Source organism: Lepidothrix coronata, unplaced genomic scaffold, assembly GCF_001604755.1.
Source record: "Lepidothrix coronata isolate B3197 unplaced genomic scaffold, Lepidothrix_coronata-1.0 Scaffold225, whole genome shotgun sequence".
NCBI classification, from domain to species: Eukaryota; Metazoa; Chordata; class Aves; order Passeriformes; family Pipridae; genus Lepidothrix; species Lepidothrix coronata.
In genome coordinates this window covers 963129-985675 of record NW_016690405.1, presented here as the reverse complement: position 1 = coordinate 985675, position 22547 = coordinate 963129, and the positions used below count along the sequence as shown (strand labels likewise).

At 37.8% G+C, this 22547-nt stretch overlaps 1 protein-coding gene across 2 annotated transcripts in view; it reads left to right on the top strand.

Moving 5' to 3' along the window:
* The first annotated feature begins 623 nt into the window (after window positions 1–623).
* GK (glycerol kinase) overlaps window positions 624–22547 on the top strand; it is a 36051-nt gene continuing 14127 nt past the window's right edge. Inside the window, exons 1-15 of one of the 2 annotated variants that reach the window (XM_017833932.1) lie at window positions 624–757; window positions 7738–7811; window positions 8459–8565; window positions 9127–9204; window positions 10144–10223; window positions 11188–11325; window positions 11767–11876; window positions 12443–12509; window positions 13119–13136; window positions 14994–15029; window positions 15675–15742; window positions 17276–17318; window positions 18006–18086; window positions 19982–20060; window positions 21892–21988. In XM_017833932.1, the coding sequence (XP_017689421.1) occupies window positions 680–757; window positions 7738–7811; window positions 8459–8565; window positions 9127–9204; window positions 10144–10223; window positions 11188–11325; window positions 11767–11876; window positions 12443–12509; window positions 13119–13136; window positions 14994–15029; window positions 15675–15742; window positions 17276–17318; window positions 18006–18086; window positions 19982–20060; window positions 21892–21988 (1154 nt within the window). In that variant the 5' untranslated portion in view covers window positions 624–679. The remainder of the gene's footprint in view (window positions 758–7737; window positions 7812–8458; window positions 8566–9126; window positions 9205–10143; window positions 10224–11187; window positions 11326–11766; window positions 11877–12442; window positions 12510–13118; window positions 13137–14993; window positions 15030–15674; window positions 15743–17275; window positions 17319–18005; window positions 18087–19981; window positions 20061–21891; window positions 21989–22547) is intronic. The other variant, XM_017833933.1, reaches the window with a different exon arrangement.

The window sequence follows — 22547 nt, the reverse complement described above, 5'->3', positions numbered from 1 at the left end:
GCAGGGCAAAGCTTCAAGAGATGAAAAGCCGCTTTGGGGCTGTATCATAGATACAAATATCATATCTCGGCCAATGCTGTGGTGACTCAGTTTTGCAGTAATACAGAATACGCGGCAGTATTCCCTCTGAACACAAAGATTCCTAGCGGACGTCCCGGCTTGGCGTGCCCCGAGCGGGGACGTCCCGCCTCAGAGAGCGAGGGGCTTGTTCCGATTACGAGAGAAACAGGTTTCGCTCCAGGGAACGACGCCTCAGGGCACAAGTGACCCCAGGCTGGTGCCCGGGAGCTGGTTCAGCGGGATCCCCCGGGAGCCACACGGTCCCCGCTCGAGAGCCGCCTCAGCCCTCCCGCCTCCCCCCTCACGCCAAGGGGCGCCGGGGCGGGGTGAGGGGCGGGGCTGAGGGCGTGACGCGCTCTGTGCGTCATGTGACACACCCCCTCGCGCGCCCCCGACCCCGCCCCTCCCGCTCCGCCCCCGCCGCGCCCCGGGCGCTGATTGGCCGCGCACCGACAATGCGCGCGGCAGCGCCCCCCGCCCCGCCCCCGCCGCCGGCTTCACCCGCCAGCCACGCGCCGCCGGCCGCGAGCTGCCCGTGCGGCGCCGGCGCGGCCGTTACGGGCGTTGAGCGACCGGCCCGGGGCAGCCGAGCGGGCACCGAGCGGGGGCGGGCGGGCTCATGGCCGCGACCGACCGGACAGCGCTGGGGCCGCTGGTGGGAGCCATCGATCAGGGCACCAGCTCCAGCCGCTTCCTGGTGAGCACAGCGCGGGGAGATCGGGGCGGCGCCGGGGGCAGGCAGCACCCCCCATACGGCCTGAGGGGGGGACCCGCGGCTCCTGCGCCTTCTCCCCCCTCCGCCCCTGCGAGGTCCTTGGCCGTGCCCTTGGGGAAGGGCAGGGGGAGCGGGCCCGCAGGGCCGGGGTGCGCTGACCCGGCTCCTGCCTCTGTGCCGCCGGTGGCCCGGGGGTGCCGGAGCCGCCGGTGTTCCCGCCGGTGTCCCTGTGCCGCATTCCCGCCGGGAGCAGCGCCCATCTCACGGAGCGCGGCCGGGAGCGGTCCCAGGGCGAGCCCCGGACCAGCGTCTCTGCTGCTCCACGGGACCGCGAAATCCCGCTGCTCCGAGCAGGCTGCGCTTTAAATCTCTGCCCTTTTAAACCTGCGGGTCGAGTGTCTCACCCTGAACGGAATCAAACGGACGTGGTCCTCAGGCATTAGAGAGGTAGATCCGTGCGAGTTCAGGGACTGTGATTAGCTGCTGTTCAAACAATGCGATGACTCCCCTGTGCTCCCCTCTAAAACCTACCCGGGCCTGCTGAGTGACCGCTGCGGTTCCAGCCCTCATGTCAGTGCATCCTGTGCACTGTAGGTATTCAGGTGGCTGAACCTGCACACCTTTGTGAAACACCGACTTGTTTAAACACTGGAGGAAGAGAAGTTTGTTTAAGGATGGAACAATTAATATATTAATTGTATATATAAGCCTTGAAGGATCTAGTTATTTGTATATTATGCAATAGACTGTAACTAATGTTATTATATATGAAAGGTATGATATAAACTTCCTGCTTGGAAATCTCTACAAATGCCCTGTCCCTTAGTCAGTAAGTCATGGTAATTTGACTTACTTGAATCCCACTGATAAATTCCTCCATGAAAGGGATAATGACTAGATATAAAATGTTGTCAGATATGCACAGTATTGAATTGGGAAGTTGGATGTATGGGTTTGCTTTCTTTTTTTTTCTTTTTTTTTTTTTTTTTGGTGAAATGTTCTTTTATGAAGCAGGAGACTAGAATATCTTCTTGACCTGTGTTACCGTTGTTACTCAATATCACGACCTTCATGGGATTGTCAAATGACAAAACACAGATCTGGGGGTGGAGAGAAACTCCAAACTGACAAATGACACCAGTAGGCTGTCCTGAATGCCAGTCAGGAGTCCTTTTTGGGAACAAGTCTAAAGAAGTTCCCTGTAACACATGAAGATAAATTCTATCTGCTCTTACATATACGCCAAGTTAATTTTTTCTTGTCCTGAAAGGATAACACGAGTAGAACTAAAAGAGACTCTGCAAACATTAAATTTATATTCACGTGCTTTTTACAAGTTCCTCTTACAAGGAATTTCTTACACTAGACACATTCATTGATGGCTTGTATGCAGTCAGGGTGCATTTTGCCTGTCTGCATGAGATATGTTTCCTCTGTTTGAGGAATCAGGTGCTCCCTAATTTTTTCAAAAAGTATAGTGTGTCTGTCACTCTTCAATTCTTCTTGTATCTGTCTCAGTTTCTCTCAACTCATGTCAAAATACAACATTGTCTTAAACTTGGCAGTGTGATCATACTATCGTGATAATGAAGTTACGTGGATTAGAGCAAATAAGATATGTGATCACTGAGTTAAATCAGAACATGGGGGAGAGGGAAAGAAGAGGGCAAAGTGTGCAGGGATCTGCTACAAGCCACATTGGTCATGCAGATAACAAGTGTATCTGGAGAATTCTGTACTGGAAAGGGACTGCTGCAGTTAGAAGAGAGACTTCGCTCTGAAATATTTTAAGCCAAAATATAATGTAGTGTTGTATGTGCCTGAGTTGTTTCCTTGGCTCTCTTATTGCCTCTTGATCTTTTACCATTAGTTGTTTTGCTAGCCTTTCTCAATGATCTCTCTACATTTTTTTTCTGTAGTGCTTCTGACAATTTTTGTCTCTGCCAAGTCACAAGCCAAAATCAAGTTGTTGTTTACTTTGCCTATGTAGTTTTTTAAGGTGGAAGACAGCTGATTTCGACCAGGTTAAAGAGTTCTGGGTGAAAAACTGTCTGGTCCTATGAGGCCAAAGAGTAGTGTCAACAGTTCAGTCTAAATTTACAATTACTGGTGGCAGATTTACCAGTGGCGTTCCACAGCAGTCAGCAGTGAGGACTGATACCCCACAGTATTTTCATCAACAGCTCTGGGGATGGGTTCAAATGCCCTCTCAGATGGAGGCAACCAGTTGTCTGCACCTCTCCAATCATAGTTTGTAGAGAACCCAGAACCAGCCTTTTCTCAGACATGCATAGAAAAAGACAACACACGATGAACACAAGTTGCAGCAAGTAAAGTTTTAAATAGATGGAAAGAAATGTTTCACTATAAGGGCCCAGAAAGTCTGTGGAATTTCCAGCCTTGCAGATACTCAACATCTCATGAGAAAAGGCCCAGAACAACATGGTCTTAAATTTAGTGAACAGTGAGTTGAGCTAGATGACCTCCAGAGATTAGTTTCAGAACAAATTATTCTGTGTGGGGGCACAAGTTTTCAGTCTGTTAGTGAACGAGGAGTCTGTGTGAGCACAAGTGATTAAGAAGCACCAGAACTCAGGTGCATTTCTGTTACTGTCACTCCTTATTTATCTTTGCCTCTCATGCAAAACACACATGCAGTTTTAGTTTATGCTGTAGCTTTACCCTTCAGGAACCCTATTTTGTATCTCTACTTTGATAAGCTACTTTTGCAAAATTAACTATGTAACTATTTTTGAGCTTGCAACTTTTCTGTTAAGTTGGGTTGAACCTGGATAACAGATTCAGAGTTACCAGAGAGAGCTCAGTGGTTCAAGTACCAGTGCAATTATTTAAGGCTCATTTTCTTAAAGATACAAAGCAGGAAAATAAATTGAGTAGGCTGAACAATGTACACAGAAGACTAAATTCTGGCTGAGATGTTTTGTCAAATATTTTCATCAAATACTTGCATTTCTCATGTTCCATTTTACATTATTCATGAATCATATAAAAATCCACTATAACTTCTTTTGCAAAAGTCTAAGGCTCAATAGCTAATGGTGAGCTGAACCACTGTTTGATCTCTTGAAAAGTATTTGCTGGATAAAGTCTTTCTGACATTTTATCCAGGAACAGCAAGAATTGAAATATACAGTGAAGTACCTGTACAGTACTAGGTTTGTCAGGCAGACACAGAAAATTTTTTTCTCACCCTTATGAAATATTTCTTTCTTCCTTTATATCATCTCCAGAAGAAGCATTCAAATAAAGATATATCACACTGCAAGCATTCTTTTCAATAAACAAATTGATTTTAGGTAAGGAAGAGATTAGTACCTATAGAACTTACCTTTCAGAGGGGAATTCATTTCACCTCTCTACTGAAGTAACATGACCTTTTGGGAAAAAGCAAAACTTGATTGCATAGCTAGCCAAGAAGGGTTAAAAATATTGCAAATACATTTTTTTCTCTAGCTCCTATCACTTAAAATGCAGTGCAGTTTTGCGCTTTAATCCCATAATCATGAGCAAGGGAGGTCTGTTCATCAGGAGTCTTCCAAGAAAGATGATTTCTAGGAGACTCATTAAACTGTACTTATTCATAAATTCTGACTGTCTGCATTCCTGGTTAAATGCTAAAGAGAGAATTATTGTTTGTCTATCATCCTTACCTCAGCTGGGTTGATTTCAATGCAATTGCAGAACTCCAGTTCTGAGCTTGTTTGCCTGCAAAGCCATGGCTGTTCCAGCTTAACAGAAACTCATGAGGATACAGCACAGACTAACAAAAATAGCTTTTCTGTAGGCAGAGTTAGGTTACAAAAGTTGAGAGTCATGGAAAGTTACTTCTAAAATCTGTTTTCTATATTGTCTTTTCAGGTGTGCAGCTTCTTGCATCACTTCTGTGAGCCTCATATTTCTTTTCATTCTTTGAAAATTGTTATAATGGATTGATAATAATTTTTTTCCACTAAGATAATAAAAACTGAATGTAATATGTAATAATATGTAATACGAGTAACTGCACCCCTTCATGTGATGTATTATATTAAAGATCCTATAAAGAGCTTGAATTAAGTGCTCAGCCCTTGTGCTTGTCTGCTTGCTCACATACAGCATGGCTAAGTAGGTCTTTCTTCTCTCCAGTCTTGAGACTAAAGGCTCAAGCTCTAATTCTTTGTTGGGAGTAGAGAATGGGTGTTATTTATGCCTTCTTTATTCTCTCACCAGATAATTTAGCACATATCTGGTGACTTTCACTTTCATCTCTGTTCAAGATAGCTCTACACGTCCAAATAGCGTAGACAATTCTTTCATGACTACTGCTGATAAAATAAGGACAAAACTGACTTTGACTGTTTCCCCCATTCTACAAAATGCAAGAGATTGGTATCATAAACTTGAACCAGTTCTTAATCAATATGAAAGGAATGAAAGCCTCTACTCCCAACAAATTACAGAAATATACTTCAAACCTGTTCCAAGAGGAATATATTGACCTTATCTGAATTATTCACAGAGTCACAGAATATACTGAGTTGGAAGGGACAAGGATCATCGAGTCCAACTCTTAGCCCTGCACAGGACCATCCCCAAGAGTCACACTATATGCCTGAGAGTATTATCCAGATGCTTCTTGAACTCTGTCAGGCTTGATGCTGTGACCACTTCCCTGGGAAGCCTGTTCCAGTGCCCAACCACCCTCTGGGTGAAGAACCTTTTTCTAATATCCAATCTAAACCTCCCCTGACACAACTTCAGGTCCTCTCACTGGTCACCACAGAGAAGAGATCAGTGCCTGCCCCTCCTCTTCCCCTCATGAGGAAGTTGTAACTGCAATGTGGTCTCCCCTCAGTCTTCTCTTCTCCAGGCTGAACAGACCAAGTCACCTCATCTGCTTCTGGTATGGCTTCCCCTCAAGGCCCTTCACCATCTTCGTTGCCCTTCTTTGGACTCTCTCTAACAGCTTAATATCTTTCTTATATTGTGGTGACCAAAGTTGCACACAATATCATACTTACTGTCACTTACTTCCCTATCTCACCAGTTGAAGAAAAACAGGGATTATATAGGAGAATTTTTTTTTACAACAATTGGGAGGTTTTGGAGGGAGTGGGCAAGGAAGGCTATGAGGTCCCATTTGCTATATTTATTCCCTACTTTATTTATCATCTTTTATGTTTAAATTTAATGACTCTTTCATATTTGGCATCTTTTCACGCATCAGAATTCTATTTATCAGTGAAGAATCATAGAATCATAGAATGATTTGGGTTGAAAGGGACCTTTTTTTTGCATACCTTCATGTCAAGCCTGAGCTGGTACATGAAACACAGATAAGTAAATATAGCAAAAAGAATATGGTGGTGCTCTCTCTATGTAATCTTTCCAACTGGTAGGAGAAAAGAACAATCACATACCTTTTTAAGGCTTCCCTTCTCGGCAGTGGAGAGTGAAAATTAGCTTTCAGTGTTTTCCAGAGGTTGTGCTGTTTTCATCATCGGAGGTTTTCAAGACTTGCCTACAAAAAAAGCCCTTGAGCAACCTGGTCTAATCTCATAGCTGATCCTGCTTTGAGCAGGAGGTTGTACTAGAGATCTCTTGAGGTCCCTTTCACCCTGAATTTTTCAGTGATTCTACTGTATAAGTGGAATGTTTCTAAACTTCAAAGTTTTACTCTGAAGATACACTTCATTGTTTCAAAGAAACTGGAGAATCAGAACTTCATCTCCTTTTTGTCAGAATTGTTCTAATAGTTTCAGAGTAAAGTGTACTGTCTAAATGTAATCAAGAGCTTATGGATTAAAAGCTTTAAGAGAAATTCCTAAAATCTGTGGAATGAGAAGAGAGCATTAACAAGGAAGTCTAGAAAAGATTAAGTTGTATCCTGGAGGGCGGATGGGTATAACTGAATTTTGTTTCTTTAGCATGTGAGTGGTTTCTAAATCTGGTTCACCTCTGCTTGTCATAAAAATTAATATGATGTCCTTCTGACATGTTCTGCAGTTCACCTGAACCTGTTGTTAGATTTTACTTTCCAGGTCCCTGAACATTCTTCAAGCAAAAGATTCTGCATGATGCTTGTGAGAAAGAGCCCTTTACACAGGAATGTCATCATTGCCTGCTCAGTTACTCTGGGTTACTCATTGTACAGTTGAGTTGGATGTTTTACCAGGTGTCATCTTAACTTGGCCACAGCAGAGATTCCTTTTGGAAACAGGCCACTGATGGTTAATGAAGATTGTTGAGCATTCCACCTGACCTTCTACTGCAAGGCAGAACCTCTAACTTGTGATTCCTTAAGAACACCTGTTAAAATAGTCTTCATGATTCTCCACTCTGCTGGTTTTTGTTGTAGTATATCCAAATTTAAGCTACTTTTCTGCATGTTCTTCTCTTTTTTAATGTATTCTGTTGCTGCAGTGGCATTCTTTTCTTATCAGGTTGTTCATGAGCTCTGTACTTGTAGATTTTTTTGAGGTAAACTGGGTTCTACCTGGGTGCTTTTTCTCTCTTCACAGTTTGGTCCCTTCTGTGATTTCTCACAGATTCTCGCTCTTCTTAAAAGTGAGCTAACCCAAGAAAACACATAGCTCTGGCATTACACTATCACAACAGCAACTAAAGAAATATTATTGCCAACACCAAGGGGTATTTTACTGGGAGATATTCTAAAATGCATCTACAACCACCACAATAAAAAATGTGATTCTTTCCCAATCTATCAGGAAAAAAAACCAGTTATAATTGACAGACTGACAGCAAAGTTTACCAAAATACTCTTTACCTATCTTAATTACGAAAATGCATATATCTGAACCTCGGTTATATAGATAGCAGAGTTGCTGATAGAAAATTACTATCCATTATCACAGCACTGTATTTGTTCAAAAGAATAAATGTTAATTGATTGTTTAAACTTCTGTGTTCACAGAAAATTCCATTGTGCAATTTATTTGCAGGTTTTTAATGCAAAAACAGCAGAGCTCTTGAGTCACCATCAAGTTGAAATAAGTCAAAAATTCCCTAAAGAAGGGTATGAATTTTTTTTTTGGTTTTTATTTGTGTAGAGCTTATGTATTTTTATCTATGAGTGATCAAAACTCAAGTTGATTAATAATTATTAAGAGCATAGTATCAGCCATAAAAGACTGTATTGTAGGAAAAATGGCATAAAATAACTCACACTGGGTGTTCAGTATATGCCTTGAGTTACAAAAAATAAAAATACTTAGTGTTTTGCTCTGATCACTCGTTACCCTATTTAATGTCTAAACTTCAAAGTTTAAAACTAAAATTTAAATGAGACTTAGCATCTCATTTAAGGGGGTCATTTTTACAATTTAATCATAGTCTTCAGCTCGATCCATAGAAATATCTTAGTTTGTTTTCTGAATGAGTTTTTTTTTTTGGTTTATTTGTTCCTAACTGACCTACCATTTGCTGCCAATGACCCCCATGTGGAATAAAACAAAACAAAATTCTTTGCTTTCTGCAGATGCATTTTTGTGAAAATGCAGCTTATAGTTTAAAAAGGGTTTGAAATTCCTTATACTTTTCCTAGATACGTAAAACATGTTTTGTAGTTATAATTGTATCAAAATGTTCAGCTTATTTTTCAGACTAGAATTTCTTTTTTTTAATGTAATTTTTTTGCTAACTGGTGTTTACTGTTTGTTAAAGATGGGTGGAACAAGATCCAAAGGAAATATTAAACTCTGTCTTTGAATGTGTGGAGAAGACCTGTGAAAAACTGAAACAACTGAACATAAACATCTCTAACATAAAAGGTACTTAGGGGTAACTGAGGCCTTTAACATACTCGTGGTTGAGCAATTCAGATTCTCTAGTTTTTAAGTTAATAAATAGAAAGGTGGCAGCATGTGCAGCCTCAAATAAAATGTTAAATTGGAGTTAAAAGAAGGTTTTTTGGGAGGAATAAGGAGAAAATAAGTCCCTTGTGTATATTAGCAATGCAGACTTAACCTAATCTTGTAAAATCAAAGACAAGTGATAAATGAAGAAATTCTGAAATTTAATTTAGGACTTATTGGGAAAAGCTAGTTTTGCTGTCAGTGTTGTTGCTATCTCAGTTTGCGACCAAAAAAAGAGAGAGAGATTTAGAGCATATAGGTTAAGCAGCAAAAGTTGAAAGATGAGTTTTTAGAAGTAACATTTCTAGATTACAACATAAAGAAGTTGGAAGCTTTTTATTTCCCATTTACTTTCCTCTTTTCCTTACCTGTCCCTCTCTCCTCTCCACCTCTCCTTTCCGTCCCTCACCCCCCCCACCACCAAAAGAGGAAATCAAACCTTCTGAAAAGGATACTTCTTTCTGTTTTGTCCTGAAGCCATTGGAGTCACTAATCAGAGAGAAACGACAGTGGTTTGGGACAAGACAACTGGAGAACCTCTGTATAATGCTATTGGTAACTACTATCCTTTTTGAATATGTAATATCATAATACAAGCATGTTGTGGAAAAAATACTTTCCCAGTTCCTGTACAGATCTCGTTATGGCCTAGCATACTAATTTCTTTGATTTTTTGATATCTGTGTCATAAGCTGTATGTTTGTATACATACCAGTGCAGTTAAAAAAACCCTATTCCATGAAAATTCTAACTTAATAAATATCTTTATGGGTTTTCAAGAAGCCCCCAGTGTTCCTGAGGGGCTCCTTGGTTCCTTGCATGCAATGAAGTTCTGACTTGTGCATAATCATTTCCTTCAGAATTTTCAGAATGCTATTGATTTAACTATAAAGGAAAATCGTGTTAAGTGGGTTTAAAGAATCCTATTGATGAGATTTTGCCAGCTGAAAAATAGTAATTGTCTAGAATTGCTCTTTTAGGCCGTGTCAAGTGACAGATACAGTTTAGAATGGTATCACTGAAAAAACAGGACTCTTCTATATTCAAATATGTGTAGTTAACAGCTTTATCTTAAGCCCAGCTATACCTTAATAACTGACATGGTCCTTTAGTTCAAAGTTTATAAAGGAATAGTAAATAATCAACCTGCTATTTGTTTTTTAACCTCTTAGTTTAGTCACAGTCATCTGCTGCAAAGTAGTGTTAGTTATTTGCTTATACTCTGATCAAGTATATATCCTATTATGTGGAAAATTCTGTTTGATTTCTCAAATAATTTGTTCTTCTAAATCAAATGAGTTTACCTAACCATTTTTAATTTTTACAACAATGCATTTAAAATACACTGGCAATACAGTATTCTTTCAAATACATGAAAAGATAAAAATAGACAGAAATTTACTGGCAAGAGTTGTAATTCTGTAGAATTAGCCTGTACATGTCACTTTTTGTGTAATAAATCTGTTGATCAGTTAATTTTATTCATGTTTTTAGTGTGGCTTGACCTGAGAACCCAGTCAACAGTTGAACGTCTTCTTAAAAAAATTCCAGGAAAAAACAAAGCCTTTTCTAAGGTAAGAGATATTCCAGAACATTTAGCTGCTACAGTATATGATGTTTTGGATACATATATTTAAAATTCTCCAAAACAAAGTAAGTCAGTTGTAGCTTCTAGTCCCTCCTTAGCTTGCCAAGTAATAAAAAATGTGCATAATACACTGATCTCAGACTAGAAAATGTTTCATTTCCTAAAAATAAGTGATTAAAGCTCCTTACACATTTCACTAGAGAAGTTAAATGAGTAATAGTGAGACTCAATCATGTGCTATCCAGCCAATGATAAGTAAACATCACACAAAAATTAAGATCATGTAGAAAAAAACTGTTTGGGAAATAATTTATTGATGTGAAGTTAATTACCTATTCTCATCTTATGCCTTAATATTGAAATCTATTGCAGCCAATCTGATAACTGGAAAAATAGTTCACAAAGAACAAATTCATTTTTACATATATATGAGTATATATATATAACAACTTGGAAAAAATGCTTGCTAAAAGCAATATTAATCTTTGATTAATATTGTCCTTGACTGATTGTATAAAAATTATGCATTTTTTATATTCTAAGTTTCTTGTAGGCAGGAAATGGGTGTCAAAAAACATATAACTTTTCTTCATTTTGAAATTCTAGTAGAATACAAATTTCATCTTTCCCATGTCTTGCTCATTTTTGTTGTTGTGACTTGTTGTCAAGTCATACGGAGATGTCCTAGATAAGATAGGACTTTTGCAAACAACTTTTTCCACGTAAATGATCTTTGAACTGCATTTAGATCAGCTTTGATCTTTGTCCATTAATGCACTGGTTATTTGCTTTTGATGTTGTATGCTTAATTAAATAACAAGTTCGTGTAATTTCTCTTGAGTTTTGCATCTTTGCTTTTTCACTTACTGCCACCATTTTTAAATACAACTACAGTATTTATGGAAAAGATACTTTCATGGCATTAAAATGATTTTTTTTTAACTTTACAGTTTAAGACTGGCCTTCCACTTAGCACTTATTTTAGTGCAGTGAAACTTCGATGGCTTTTGGATAATGTGGAAGAGATTAAGAAAGCAGTTGGTGATGGAAGAGCTATGTTTGGTACTATTGATTCATGGCTTATATGGGTATGTATTTGTGAATTTATTATCACTCTTTGTAAAACTAAGTTCTATGTCACACAAATTCCCATGCAAAGTATTGTGATACAGTACTGTGACAGAGTACAGGGACACACTGGGATCACACAATTATGTCAATACAACCCACTAAAGAAATTCCATTAAAGTTCCTTGCAAGATGAACTTTTACTGTCCCCGTATCACTATATTTTTTTCTAGATTCTTGTATGTAGTTTGCCATTATGTAGGTTGCTGTAAAATTTTACTCACACTTTCAGAAGAATCTTGGGCTCTAGGAAGTTGTATTAGGTCTGCCTCTTTAGTTGTTGCAGAAATATCAGAGTTCCCAGTCCCAAGCTAAAAGCTTTGTGACTTAGAATTTTTTTTGTAATTCGTTGAAGGAAGCCTATATCTTTCCTTGACAAATACTGTTATTTTTTTGTTCAGAGTTTGACAGGTGGGAAGAATGGAGGAATTCACTGTACAGATGTAACCAATGCCAGTAGAACAATGTTGTTCAACATTCATTCCTTGGAGTGGGATCCTGAGCTCTGCCAGTAAGCTCATTTTTTCAGTAATACTGTTATTTAGATACTTTCTAACTCATTTAATAGTAAGAATCTCTTATGTAGACTAAGATCAGCAGTTACTTTTTTATTTACTGTTGACATTAGTGACTAAGATTCGTTGTTCTCCAGATGTCCAGTTTACAATGGTCTGGATTAACTAAAAGTAGCACAATCTGTCTGTAGGTGGAGGTCTGGTTCATGTAAACAGTGACATTTAATAGTTTATTACTTAATCAAATTTGTGAGGCAGTTACAATGATAATGTCTCTATTTTAAATATATATTTATTACCAACTGTATTATAAAGATATTGTTAGAAGAGGAATGACTTCCCACATGAAAGAGTTGCATATGTCCTCAAAATATTGAAATATATGCTGGTTTACTCCAAAAATCAACGTAATGTACTGTAACAAGTGGAAAAACACATAACTATGGATTAAACCCTAGAAATCAAAGTTCCTTTTATAGCTTTGGGGTTTTTTTATTTCTTAAGCTTAAACTTTCTGATTTAGCATTGACCATATATATACATTATGTTGTATTGTGTTCAGGTTCTTTGAGATTCCTATGGAAATACTTCCAAAAGTACGAAGCTCCTCTGAGATATATGGCCTGATGGTATGTTTTCTAGTATTTGTATGAAGTTAATCTTGTAAAAATATAACTGTATCAATATGGATTTGACAGAATTTCTATAGATTAAGACTAATGACTTTTTCTAGACCCATATTGTTTGATTTCTGATTAGTACGTTGTTATCTACTGTTGTATAATATTATATGAAGTTGAAAATTTGTTTACTTTGATACAGCACCAACTCTTCTGATACAGTGGCATCTAATTTATTAGCTTCAAAACTGGATAAACTGTATGTTTGATTTTGCATTCCTTTTCCTGGTAGATTGTGCTATTTTTAATTAAGAACATAGAGACATTTTGTAATTAAGACAAGTTATGAGCTTTTTATTTCAAATATAACTCTAACTTCCCTGAAATGTAAATATTTTTGCTAATGTGTTAATGGAAGTGCCACTAGAAGTCATTGCTGACTTATTTATGTGAAGGTCAGATGGGAGTGAGTTGTATTAAGCTGAATGATTGAGGTAAATGGAAAAAGATACTACCTGACCACTACAACAGAATTGCTCATCACTTTAAATGTGAACTTCTGTTTCTCTTCCCCTTTCCTTCCATTTTTTTTCTTTTTCTTCCTTTTGCTGGCTGTAGAAAATCTGTCCTAGCCTGGTGAGTAGAGGCTTCCATTAGGCTGACCACCTATATCTTACCCATTCTGCTCAGATGCTGTGCATTTTCATTGGTTTAAGGATTAGTAAAAGTGCACTTTCTAGACCAATAAATTTGCCATGTATTTCCAAATCTGAAATATTAAAATTAAAGTTCATACCAAAATTATTTCTAAAATGTGATCTTGATGTATGTGTTTGTCTTAATTTGCAGACTGTTGAATATCTCTTTTTATAGTGAAATAAAAAATACACCCACTGGTTAATAGGTGTTGGCTATATCATTTTATAAATGAGAAAAGAAGGCCATTCTGTCTAAAAATATTAATTCTATTATAGTTAAATATCAGATTCATGCAGAGCTTTTTAGTGAATTTATAAATGCAGTTAACATAAATCCATTTAATTAAAATGAGAATTAAAGAAAAATATTCAGATTGGAAATACACTTGCATGGCTTTACTGAAAATGCATTTTCATCATCACACAAAGAAACAATTTAAAGAAAGAAGTTGAAATTGTCAGGAAATAGTTAAATAATTAAATGATACCCTCACTAAGTTTGCAGATGACGCTGAGTTGTGTGGAAGTGTTGATCTGCTGGAGGGTAGGAAGGCTCTGCAGAGGGATCTGGGCAGGCTGGATTGATGGGCCAAGGCCAACTGTGTGAGGTTCATCAAGGTCAAGTGCTGGATCCTGCACTTGGGTCACAACAACCCCAGGCAACGCTACAGGCTAGGGGACGAGTGGCTGGAAAGCTGCCCGGAGGAAAAGGACTGGGGGGTGCTGGTTGACAGCGACTGAACATGAGCCAGCATGTGCCGGGGTGGATAAGAAGGCCAATGGCATCATGGCTTGTGCCAGCAATAGTGTGTGCAGCAAGACCAGGGAAGTGATCATCCCACTGTACTCAGCACTGGTGAGGCTGCACCTCAAATCCCACATTCAGTTTTGGGCCCCTTGCTGCAAGAAAGACATTTGAGGTGCTGGAGCATGTCCAGAGAAAGGCGATGGAGCTGGTGAAGGGTCTGGAACACAAGTGCCATGAGTAGCAGCTGAGGGAGCTGGGGGTGTTCAGTCTGGAGAAAAGCAGACTCAGGGGAGACCTTATCGCTCCCTAAAACTACTTGAAAGGAGCTTGTGGTGAGGTGGGGGTCAGTCTCTTCTTCCAAGTAAGAAGTGGTAAGAGCCTTCACAGCAATGGTTGTCAAGCATTGGAAAAGGCTGTTCAGGGAGATGGTGGAGTCACCATACCTGGTCTGGAGGTACTTAAAAGACGTGTTGATGTGGCTCTTAGGGACATGCTCTAATGATGGAGTTGTCAGTGCTGTGTTAATGGTTAGACTTGATGATCTTAAAGGTCTTCTCCAACATAAATGACTTTATGATTCTGTAGCAGAAATATAACTGAAAAACTCTGTGGTAGTATTTGGAAGAAAGTCTCTATGAGGCTCAAAATGCTGTGTTGTAAAATCAGACACGTCTTCACTTAGAGCGTCACCACAGTCACAATTTTTTCTAGTCACTTTACCAATTTGCACTTTCGCATTTTACACTTGGCATTTACCACACAGATTACATGGAACTTAATTATCTGTATAGTATGATTTAAAGAGAATTTATGGTAAAAACTTTTGAGGTGGCATAAAGTATATCTCTAAAATTCCCTGCTTTCTGTTTCTTAGTGTTTTAGACATGAGCTGCATTAAGCTGAATTTGAGTGTACACCTGAACTGAACCATGTTATTTACATGGTTGTTTTGCTTTGAGCATTAGAAGTTTAGCTTCTTTTTCATTGCCTTCAATTGTAGTCATGGAAAGCTAACTCAGAGCTTTTTTTTCTCTTTTTGCAAAACAGAAATCTGGAGCTTTGACAGGAGTACCAATTTCTGGGGTAAGTCCTACTTCAATCTAGATTCTAGTATGAAAACCTGATACTGCAGGAACAAGCTTCACAGGAAAAAGCTTTAAGATGAGTTCTGCTATGAATTAAGTTGGTGGTTTTTACTTCAGGTTAAACATGAAGTAAAATTTGGAACATGAATTATTGGTTGGCTTGATTCATCATTATTAAGGCCTGGCTGTGGAAATACAGCTGATAGCTTTAATGCATGTGTGTAGTGCTGTTGGAAACTTAGGTTCTCTAAGTAAAGAAGTAACATTACAAAGTGGAAGCAAGCTCTGCTTCATACATATAAAAGAAGTTCTGTATATACGTAGTCCAGAAATGCTGGGCAGATTCTCAGCTTTTTCCAATACAACATACATAAAGATAGTAAATTTTATTTTATTTCTCTAAATTGTTCACCATAAGTACTACAACATATTTCATTTTTAGTTCTTACAAAAGGAAGAGTAATAAAAAGCATAACACAAAAGGAAGAGTAATAAAAAGCATAACTTGTCTCTATAGGTTTTTCCTCACTTTCAGTTGCCTGTGTTGTACAAATATATTCAAGTTACAGTGAAATATATCTGTTCACAGTCCTTTTTCATGCACGTAATTCATTTGCTAAAAGAAAATGTCTCCCACTTTCAGTGCTTGGGTGACCAGTCTGCTGCGCTTGTTGGGCAAATGTGTTTTCAAGATGGGCAAGCAAAAAATACGTAAGTTGTTATTAAAGTTGTAAGATAAACACTGCTCTGTTTTGAATTTAGTCTTATGTTATTTTTCAAGCTCGCAGCCAAATGCTTTTGTAGTTAGCAGATCTACTTTTTGACTGTACTGACCTACAAAGTAAACCATGTCCTGACTTTATTATATAAAGTAGCGAAGGGGTTGAAGTTACGTGGCTTGTGAGGTGTATTTTGGAACACAGCCACTCTGAGAAAAACACCTCTGTGTGACAGGAGGTTTTTCATTTTAAAATTTTCCAAAAGAGAGATTAAAACAGTTGCAGGTATCATTTAAATTGTGACCTAAAGTTAAATGAATAGAAGCCTATGAGTTAAATTGCATAAACTTGAATGGCACAGCACTGCCGGATGGAAGAGGTTCATTTCAGTTGCAGTACTTAGTTTTGCTTCTCTGTCTAGCTCAGCATGGAGAATATTGCGTTTGTTTTTTCCTATTTTTCAGCCTCTTCATGTCCCCTGTTTAAAATAACTGATCAGTTAAATCGGGCAACTGGTGTAATCAAACACTCATTTGAGAAAAAGCTCTCTGCTTAAATGACTTACTGTTCCATTTACAACCACGTGCTTTATGGAGCATGTAGGTACATGCACAGTATGGGACTTTCACAGGTATAATTACACATCCACCTGTACTTGCGGCTAATTGACCTCCACTTTTTATTTTATATTTATGCACAAATTGAATGTTTAGTGACCTTGTGTTTTAGTAAAACAAACATGGTTCTAAGTAATATTATCACAAAGTATTTTTACAATAAATACTTTTATAACACAAGAGACCTTTTGAAAAAAAAGCGAACGGCACTAAGCTAAAAGGTAACAGTAAGATTTTTTAGCTTATTTCTGTTATTGCTTTACTCTTTTTCTCTCTAAATATAACTGAAGACAATATCTCAATACTGTTTTAAGCTATTAATTTTTGGGGGTTTAGAAAGGTAGGGAACTCATAATTTCTCAGAATAAATTAGAGTGTATTGTAGGATTTTGTACTCCTTTTATTAAACTGTGTCTGTATGCACATGTACATGTACACATATACGTGATGTGGTCTTCAAATGAGAAACACACCATTTTTAAAAGTTTTTGAATAGAATATATTTAAAGAAAACCCTCTTCTTTATGACAGGGACAAAGTTTCTTAAAATTTCCCCTTTAATATTGTGAAATATTTATTTTATAAAGTAGCTTTCATAATCAGCTTAAGTTGAAGTAGGTAAACACTGCCACTAAAGAGGAATTCACACTTAGTTTTCAGCCATATCTGCTACTTGATAAAGTGTTATACAAAAAATAGCCAGAGAGAGAGGAATGTGACTAGATTTTTCAGCTTCAGGCTGCATTTAAATCAACCTTTTTGAGGATGGTTTTATCATCAGTTAATGGTAAAATAACCTTCAAGGGTCAAAATGTGATGTCTTAATTCTCCATGAGGGACTCATGGATTGATGAGCTGCAGTAACAGGTCTAACATTTTGGTCTAACTTTGCTTTGCTTTCATGCCAGGTACGGAACAGGCTGTTTCTTGCTCTGCAATACAGGTCAGAAGGTCAGTTGCATTTTTTAGTTGTTCCCTTTTATTTTTTTTACAATCTTTATTTAAGTTCTCGAATACAACTGTGTGTTAGCCTTTCTTAGACTTACTAACTACAATCATGTTGCCAGACATAAGGAAAAGCACAGACTGAAATCTGAAAGAATAGAAAATAATTGTTTGTTGAAGGTATTTCAGTAAGACTCCATTTCCTAGCTCATTAAGTGTCCAAATAGAACTTTTCATAGCAAGTTTCTTGCTCTTTCCCTATACAAGTTTCTTAACGTCACACAGAGAGGCTCAAGTGTTGTGTTACTTTAACCACAGGCCTTCTTCCTTCTCTTGGCTATTTTATTTCTTCTCTTTACTTTTCTCTCATTATTTCTTTGTAGTTGGAGTTGAATAAACAACTCAAAGCTTTGGCTTCCTTCTCATTTCCATCTCCTTCTAAAGATCCCCAATTCTTTGCCATAAGGAGGCTGGAAAGACCTGTGGCAGCTTGTGGAAATGAGAATTAGCACCACCAATCTGAGAGTTCTATAACAGGTGTTTATTTAGACTGACTGATAATGTACTTTGTTTAAACTTTCCATATTTCATTTGAAGGTTTGGTTTCTTGTTTATTATAATTTGAATGTTTTAATTTAAATATTTCCTGCCTCTGTTCATGTTTTACCTTTTTTTTCCCATTTCCTCATTTAGTCGGTGTTTTCTGAGCATGGTCTTATAACCACAATAGCTTACAAACTGGGCAGAGACAAACCTGTTTGTTATGCACTAGAGGTAAGTTCAGTAGTTTCTTCCTTTTTTTAGTGATACATGTTCTTGTTTACTTCTGTTATCTGGTATTTTTATGTTATCTGGAGCTGCATGGAAATGTTTTAGCTTGTGTGCCTCAAGGTTTATGTGTGGTTTTGGTTATCCCTATCTCCAATCTATATCATGTAATCTAATAAAATATTTCTTCATTGCTTCATTTATATTTTCAGAGCAAGATGGTGAAAACTTTTCTTTTGTTATTCATTCTCTCAAATCCTTAATGAATGTTATAAATAAATAAAACAGAAAGATTTCTATACTAAATTTGGTTTAAGAAAAGAGGGGGGGAAGTACTAGTGTTTCAGTTATCTTCTCATAATAAAAGTCATAACTAAATGTTTTTTATTTCATTGTAATGAATTTTACTTCTACTTTTAAAAATCTGAACCAAATTTCTGGGACGAAAATCCTCTAACAATTTAGATTTTTTTTACCTACTTAGATTTAGATGCCTACTTACAGAATTTAGTTCCTTGGTTCTCCACACAAGTCTGAGGGCATCCAAATTCTGTAGAAAATTGTATTTTTACATCAGGGTTCATTGTTTTAAAGCTCTGCTGCTGAAGCACAGATCAGCTGAGCACCTATTTGGCACTAAAGCTTTATTGGGAACAGCAAAATAATTACTCTTCCACCTGTGCTGCTTAAGTGGACTAACTATTATAATCTAATAGTTATTCTTGAAACAGATATACTGAATTCTCTGCTGATGTTGAGCTTTTGCAGACATCCTATGCTTTCCATGAGAAACAAAGACAGCACACAGAATTTTTTTCACTGGGAGAATAGTTTGTGGCTTATAGTACTTTACTAGGATGTAGGAGGCTGTGTTCATTTCCTTCCCTAAGGAAAGTGAATCTTGCATTTGCCATGTTCCGTCAAGCTTTGGGATTTTTATTTTGTGTGGGTGTGTGAGAGGTTTGTTTTATTTTTAAGCCATGTTCTGGAACTGTCTTGAGAGTGATTTTTATTTCTGCATGCTGAAACACATGCACGTGTGCTTTGCTTCTTCGCCTCCACGTCATTATTGATATTGTCTGAAAACAAAGCTTCAACAGAAGATGTTGAGTGTCTTTTATCCTATATCCATGATAGAATCATCCACAGTCTGCTGCTTAAGACACTTCCCAGAAAGGCAAAAAATATGGATTCAACCTTTTCTTTTAAATCAAACTGGTATCTTGTAACAGTAATAGCCAGCTGCTTAGAAAACACCCCTGCCCCTTCCAGCAATGGCTTTGAATGAAAATACAATGCTGCTCCTGTTTTACTTGAAGCTTGGTCTGGTAAACTTGAGATTGTCTTGTGGAGAAGTCCATTTGCACTTTGGAGTGAGATAAGAGCCATGTCATTTATCTGTGGTATGATGGAGCCATGCAGGGCCAAATTCAAAAATTCAGAGCAATTTTGCTGGCAAATGCACCAGTGCCTAAATTTTCTGTCTTTCTGGGCATTTGTATTTAGACTGGATGTAATCAGTCTTGTTTCTTTAAATGAAAGCATAAAAATCTTATTTTGTCAGGAAAAGAAGTCTGAGGCTACCGGACCTCATAACTGTATATTCAGGAGAAGACATAAATTAGAAAGACAAGAAAACTGCTTAGGAAATGTCATGGAAAAAAGCACACAATATGTACCTTTTCTGCCTGGAGCCTGTGTAATAGGCTGCCCTTTTTACACTGCAGTCTCCAGATGCCAAGAAACTTGTGGGTTAGTTGTGAGCATTCTTGGGAGTGCTTCAAGCTGTGACTGTAAGCCTGCAGTTCGAGGCCACAGCTACCCCTCCTCTCCAGTCGTTTAAAAAGGAACACAAAGCTACCACCTGTTGTCTCCTAATGTGGTGATTTTGTTTCCTTCAGGGATCTGTTGCAATAGCTGGTGCTGTTGTTCGTTGGCTGAGGGACAATCTGGGTATCGCTAAGTCTTCACAGGAAGTTGGTGAGTATTTACAATTTGAAACTGTTCAGGTTTTAAAGTTTTCCAGTGTCATAATGTCTCTATTGGTGAATGAAAACTCAAAATATTAAAGAAAAGATGGAAGGTGCATGTATTTTGCTATGTTTAAGTAATTTGCTTTGCATCCATGAACTCACTGTTATTGTTACATGTATTTCATAAAGCCTCTCAATACAGCCTTGGAAACTTTGTTCTTTTGCAATCTGTACTTTTTAGTAGTTTCCCTAGCAAACAGATATTCAGTTGGATACTATATATACAATGTATCTCCTGTTTTCATGTGGTGTTGAATTTTCCAGAGTCAAGAGTATTTAAGTCTGTATTACAGAAATCAGCCCGTATTTGATCCTGAACCTACATATTGTTGTCATAAACATGAGAACTTGAGGCCCTACATGTGCAATAATTTATGTAGAAGGCTTCATATCCATTGAGTTAGAGACCTCAGTTTGCAAAGTTGCCTCTTAAAAGGAGTTGTGAGAGTAATCTGTTTTGGCTAAGAATACAGTAATCCTTTAGCAGTTGCACAGCTGATGTTTTCTGATTGAGCTGAACTGAACAAACTGGTGTGTGACATTATAGAAACTAGGAATATATCAAATTTTGGAAAAGGAAAAAATATCAGAAGCATGCAAGGGCATAAGTTTGAAAATGATTAATTTAATAAGATTTAGGACTAAAAAGAGATTCCTTACATATTTTTAATAATTTCATATCTTATTGAAAGGTGGAAAAATTTAGAATTAAAATTTTATATAAAACTTCAAAGATTAAGCAAAAACTTAAAACATTTTTCTGAAAGAAAACTTTGCAGATCATACAGCAGAATATAAACTACTGTCACATGAATTAGTTGTTGAGACGCTACAGTACCTCTTCACAGGTTTGACTAGACCTTTGGAAGGTTTCAGTTTCAAGAACTTTAACCTTGTCAGTGTTGGTAAAGTCATGTAGGACTTCATCATCTCTTTGTGTTTCCCTAAACATGTCCTTCCTTCTCCCTTCACTCCTTTTTTAAGTGGAGTCTGTATAAAAGTATCATTTTAGAAAGACTTTTTTAAGTTTTCCTGCTATTTTTGTCTAGTGCTATGCTCCTCTGATCAATGCAAACAAAAAATTTACAAAAGCAGAAAAAAATGCTTTCCTTTCTTGTTCTAGGAATGAGCTGCATATTAGCATTATTTTCTTTGCAGTTCTAGATGTCTTAATATAATTTTTTTAATTACAAATATTTTAGTATTGAGTTCGTATATCCACAGTTATTACTCAGATATTAAGAAACTTTAGAATTCCTTGTAGGTGGCCTTGTGATTTATATACGTAAGCTGAGAATTTGGAACTCTAAATTCATTTGAAGTTAATGGGAATTTAGTTCTTAACTCCCTTTGGTCTTGATCCAGTTTCACTTGCTTGTCTTGACTCAAATGTAAGAAAAGTGTGACCTTTTGGACTGCTTTGAAGATTGCATTCTTTACCCACAGGATAACCTTTGAAAACCTCACGGAATCTAGGTCAGAATATTGAGCACATAATTTGGGGGTTTGGTTTTGATTTTACATTTTACATTTCCCACAACTCCCTATGCTCCATATTCCATTCATACCGTTGCAAACAGAAAATTAGTTAACAAGGAGCAGAGTGCCAGCACTAGTTGTATTTTTTATTTGTATACATGGCTTGATTATTTTTGTAGCTACCTAATATATTCTGAATATTTTTCCAATTTAAATAATAACACTTTAAAGTGATATATTTAAGTGTTGGTACAGTTGTGAAAAGCTAACTGAAGCCTGTTTGTGTGTGTGTGCATTAGAAAAACTGGCTGCAGAAGTGGGGACTTCTTATGGCGTCTACTTTGTGCCAGCATTTTCAGGACTGTATGCACCATACTGGGAGCCCAGTGCAAGGGGGTAAGGATCTGACTGAATACTGCATTTGCAGAGGATTTTAATCATTTTGCAAATCTACCACGCTTGTCCTTCCAGGCATGGGAAATTGTTCTTTTTGTTCCTTTGATGTGTCCAGATACATCGTTCTCTGTGGTATCTTAAAGAAACTACTGAGTTTCTGTTTTGTATTTAACCTGTTCAAAACAGCAATTGCTACTGGGAGAAAAAGAAGGATTAGCCAGCTCAGCTACTCATCCTCCTCGCCCCTTCTTGCCTCTCTCTGAAAAAAAAAAAAAAAGGAGGGGGGAAGGAGGGCAGGGAAAACAATTTCTGGTTCTGAAAGGATTTTCATCTCACTAAAATTAGAAGAGGTCTGCATTCTTGTGAGCTGTCAGGCAACAAAAGTAGGAAAGGAAGAATATAGTGCTGATTAGTCGTTTGTGTTCAGTTTCAGGCTACTTAAATCCTTCTGACTTTTTCTCCTTCCCAGCTTTCTTTCCAGTCTATTGAAAACTTTTCTACTCCTTTTTTCCAGCCCCTTTCTGGATAGTTCAGACGTAACTAGCTGTAGCAGTAGCCT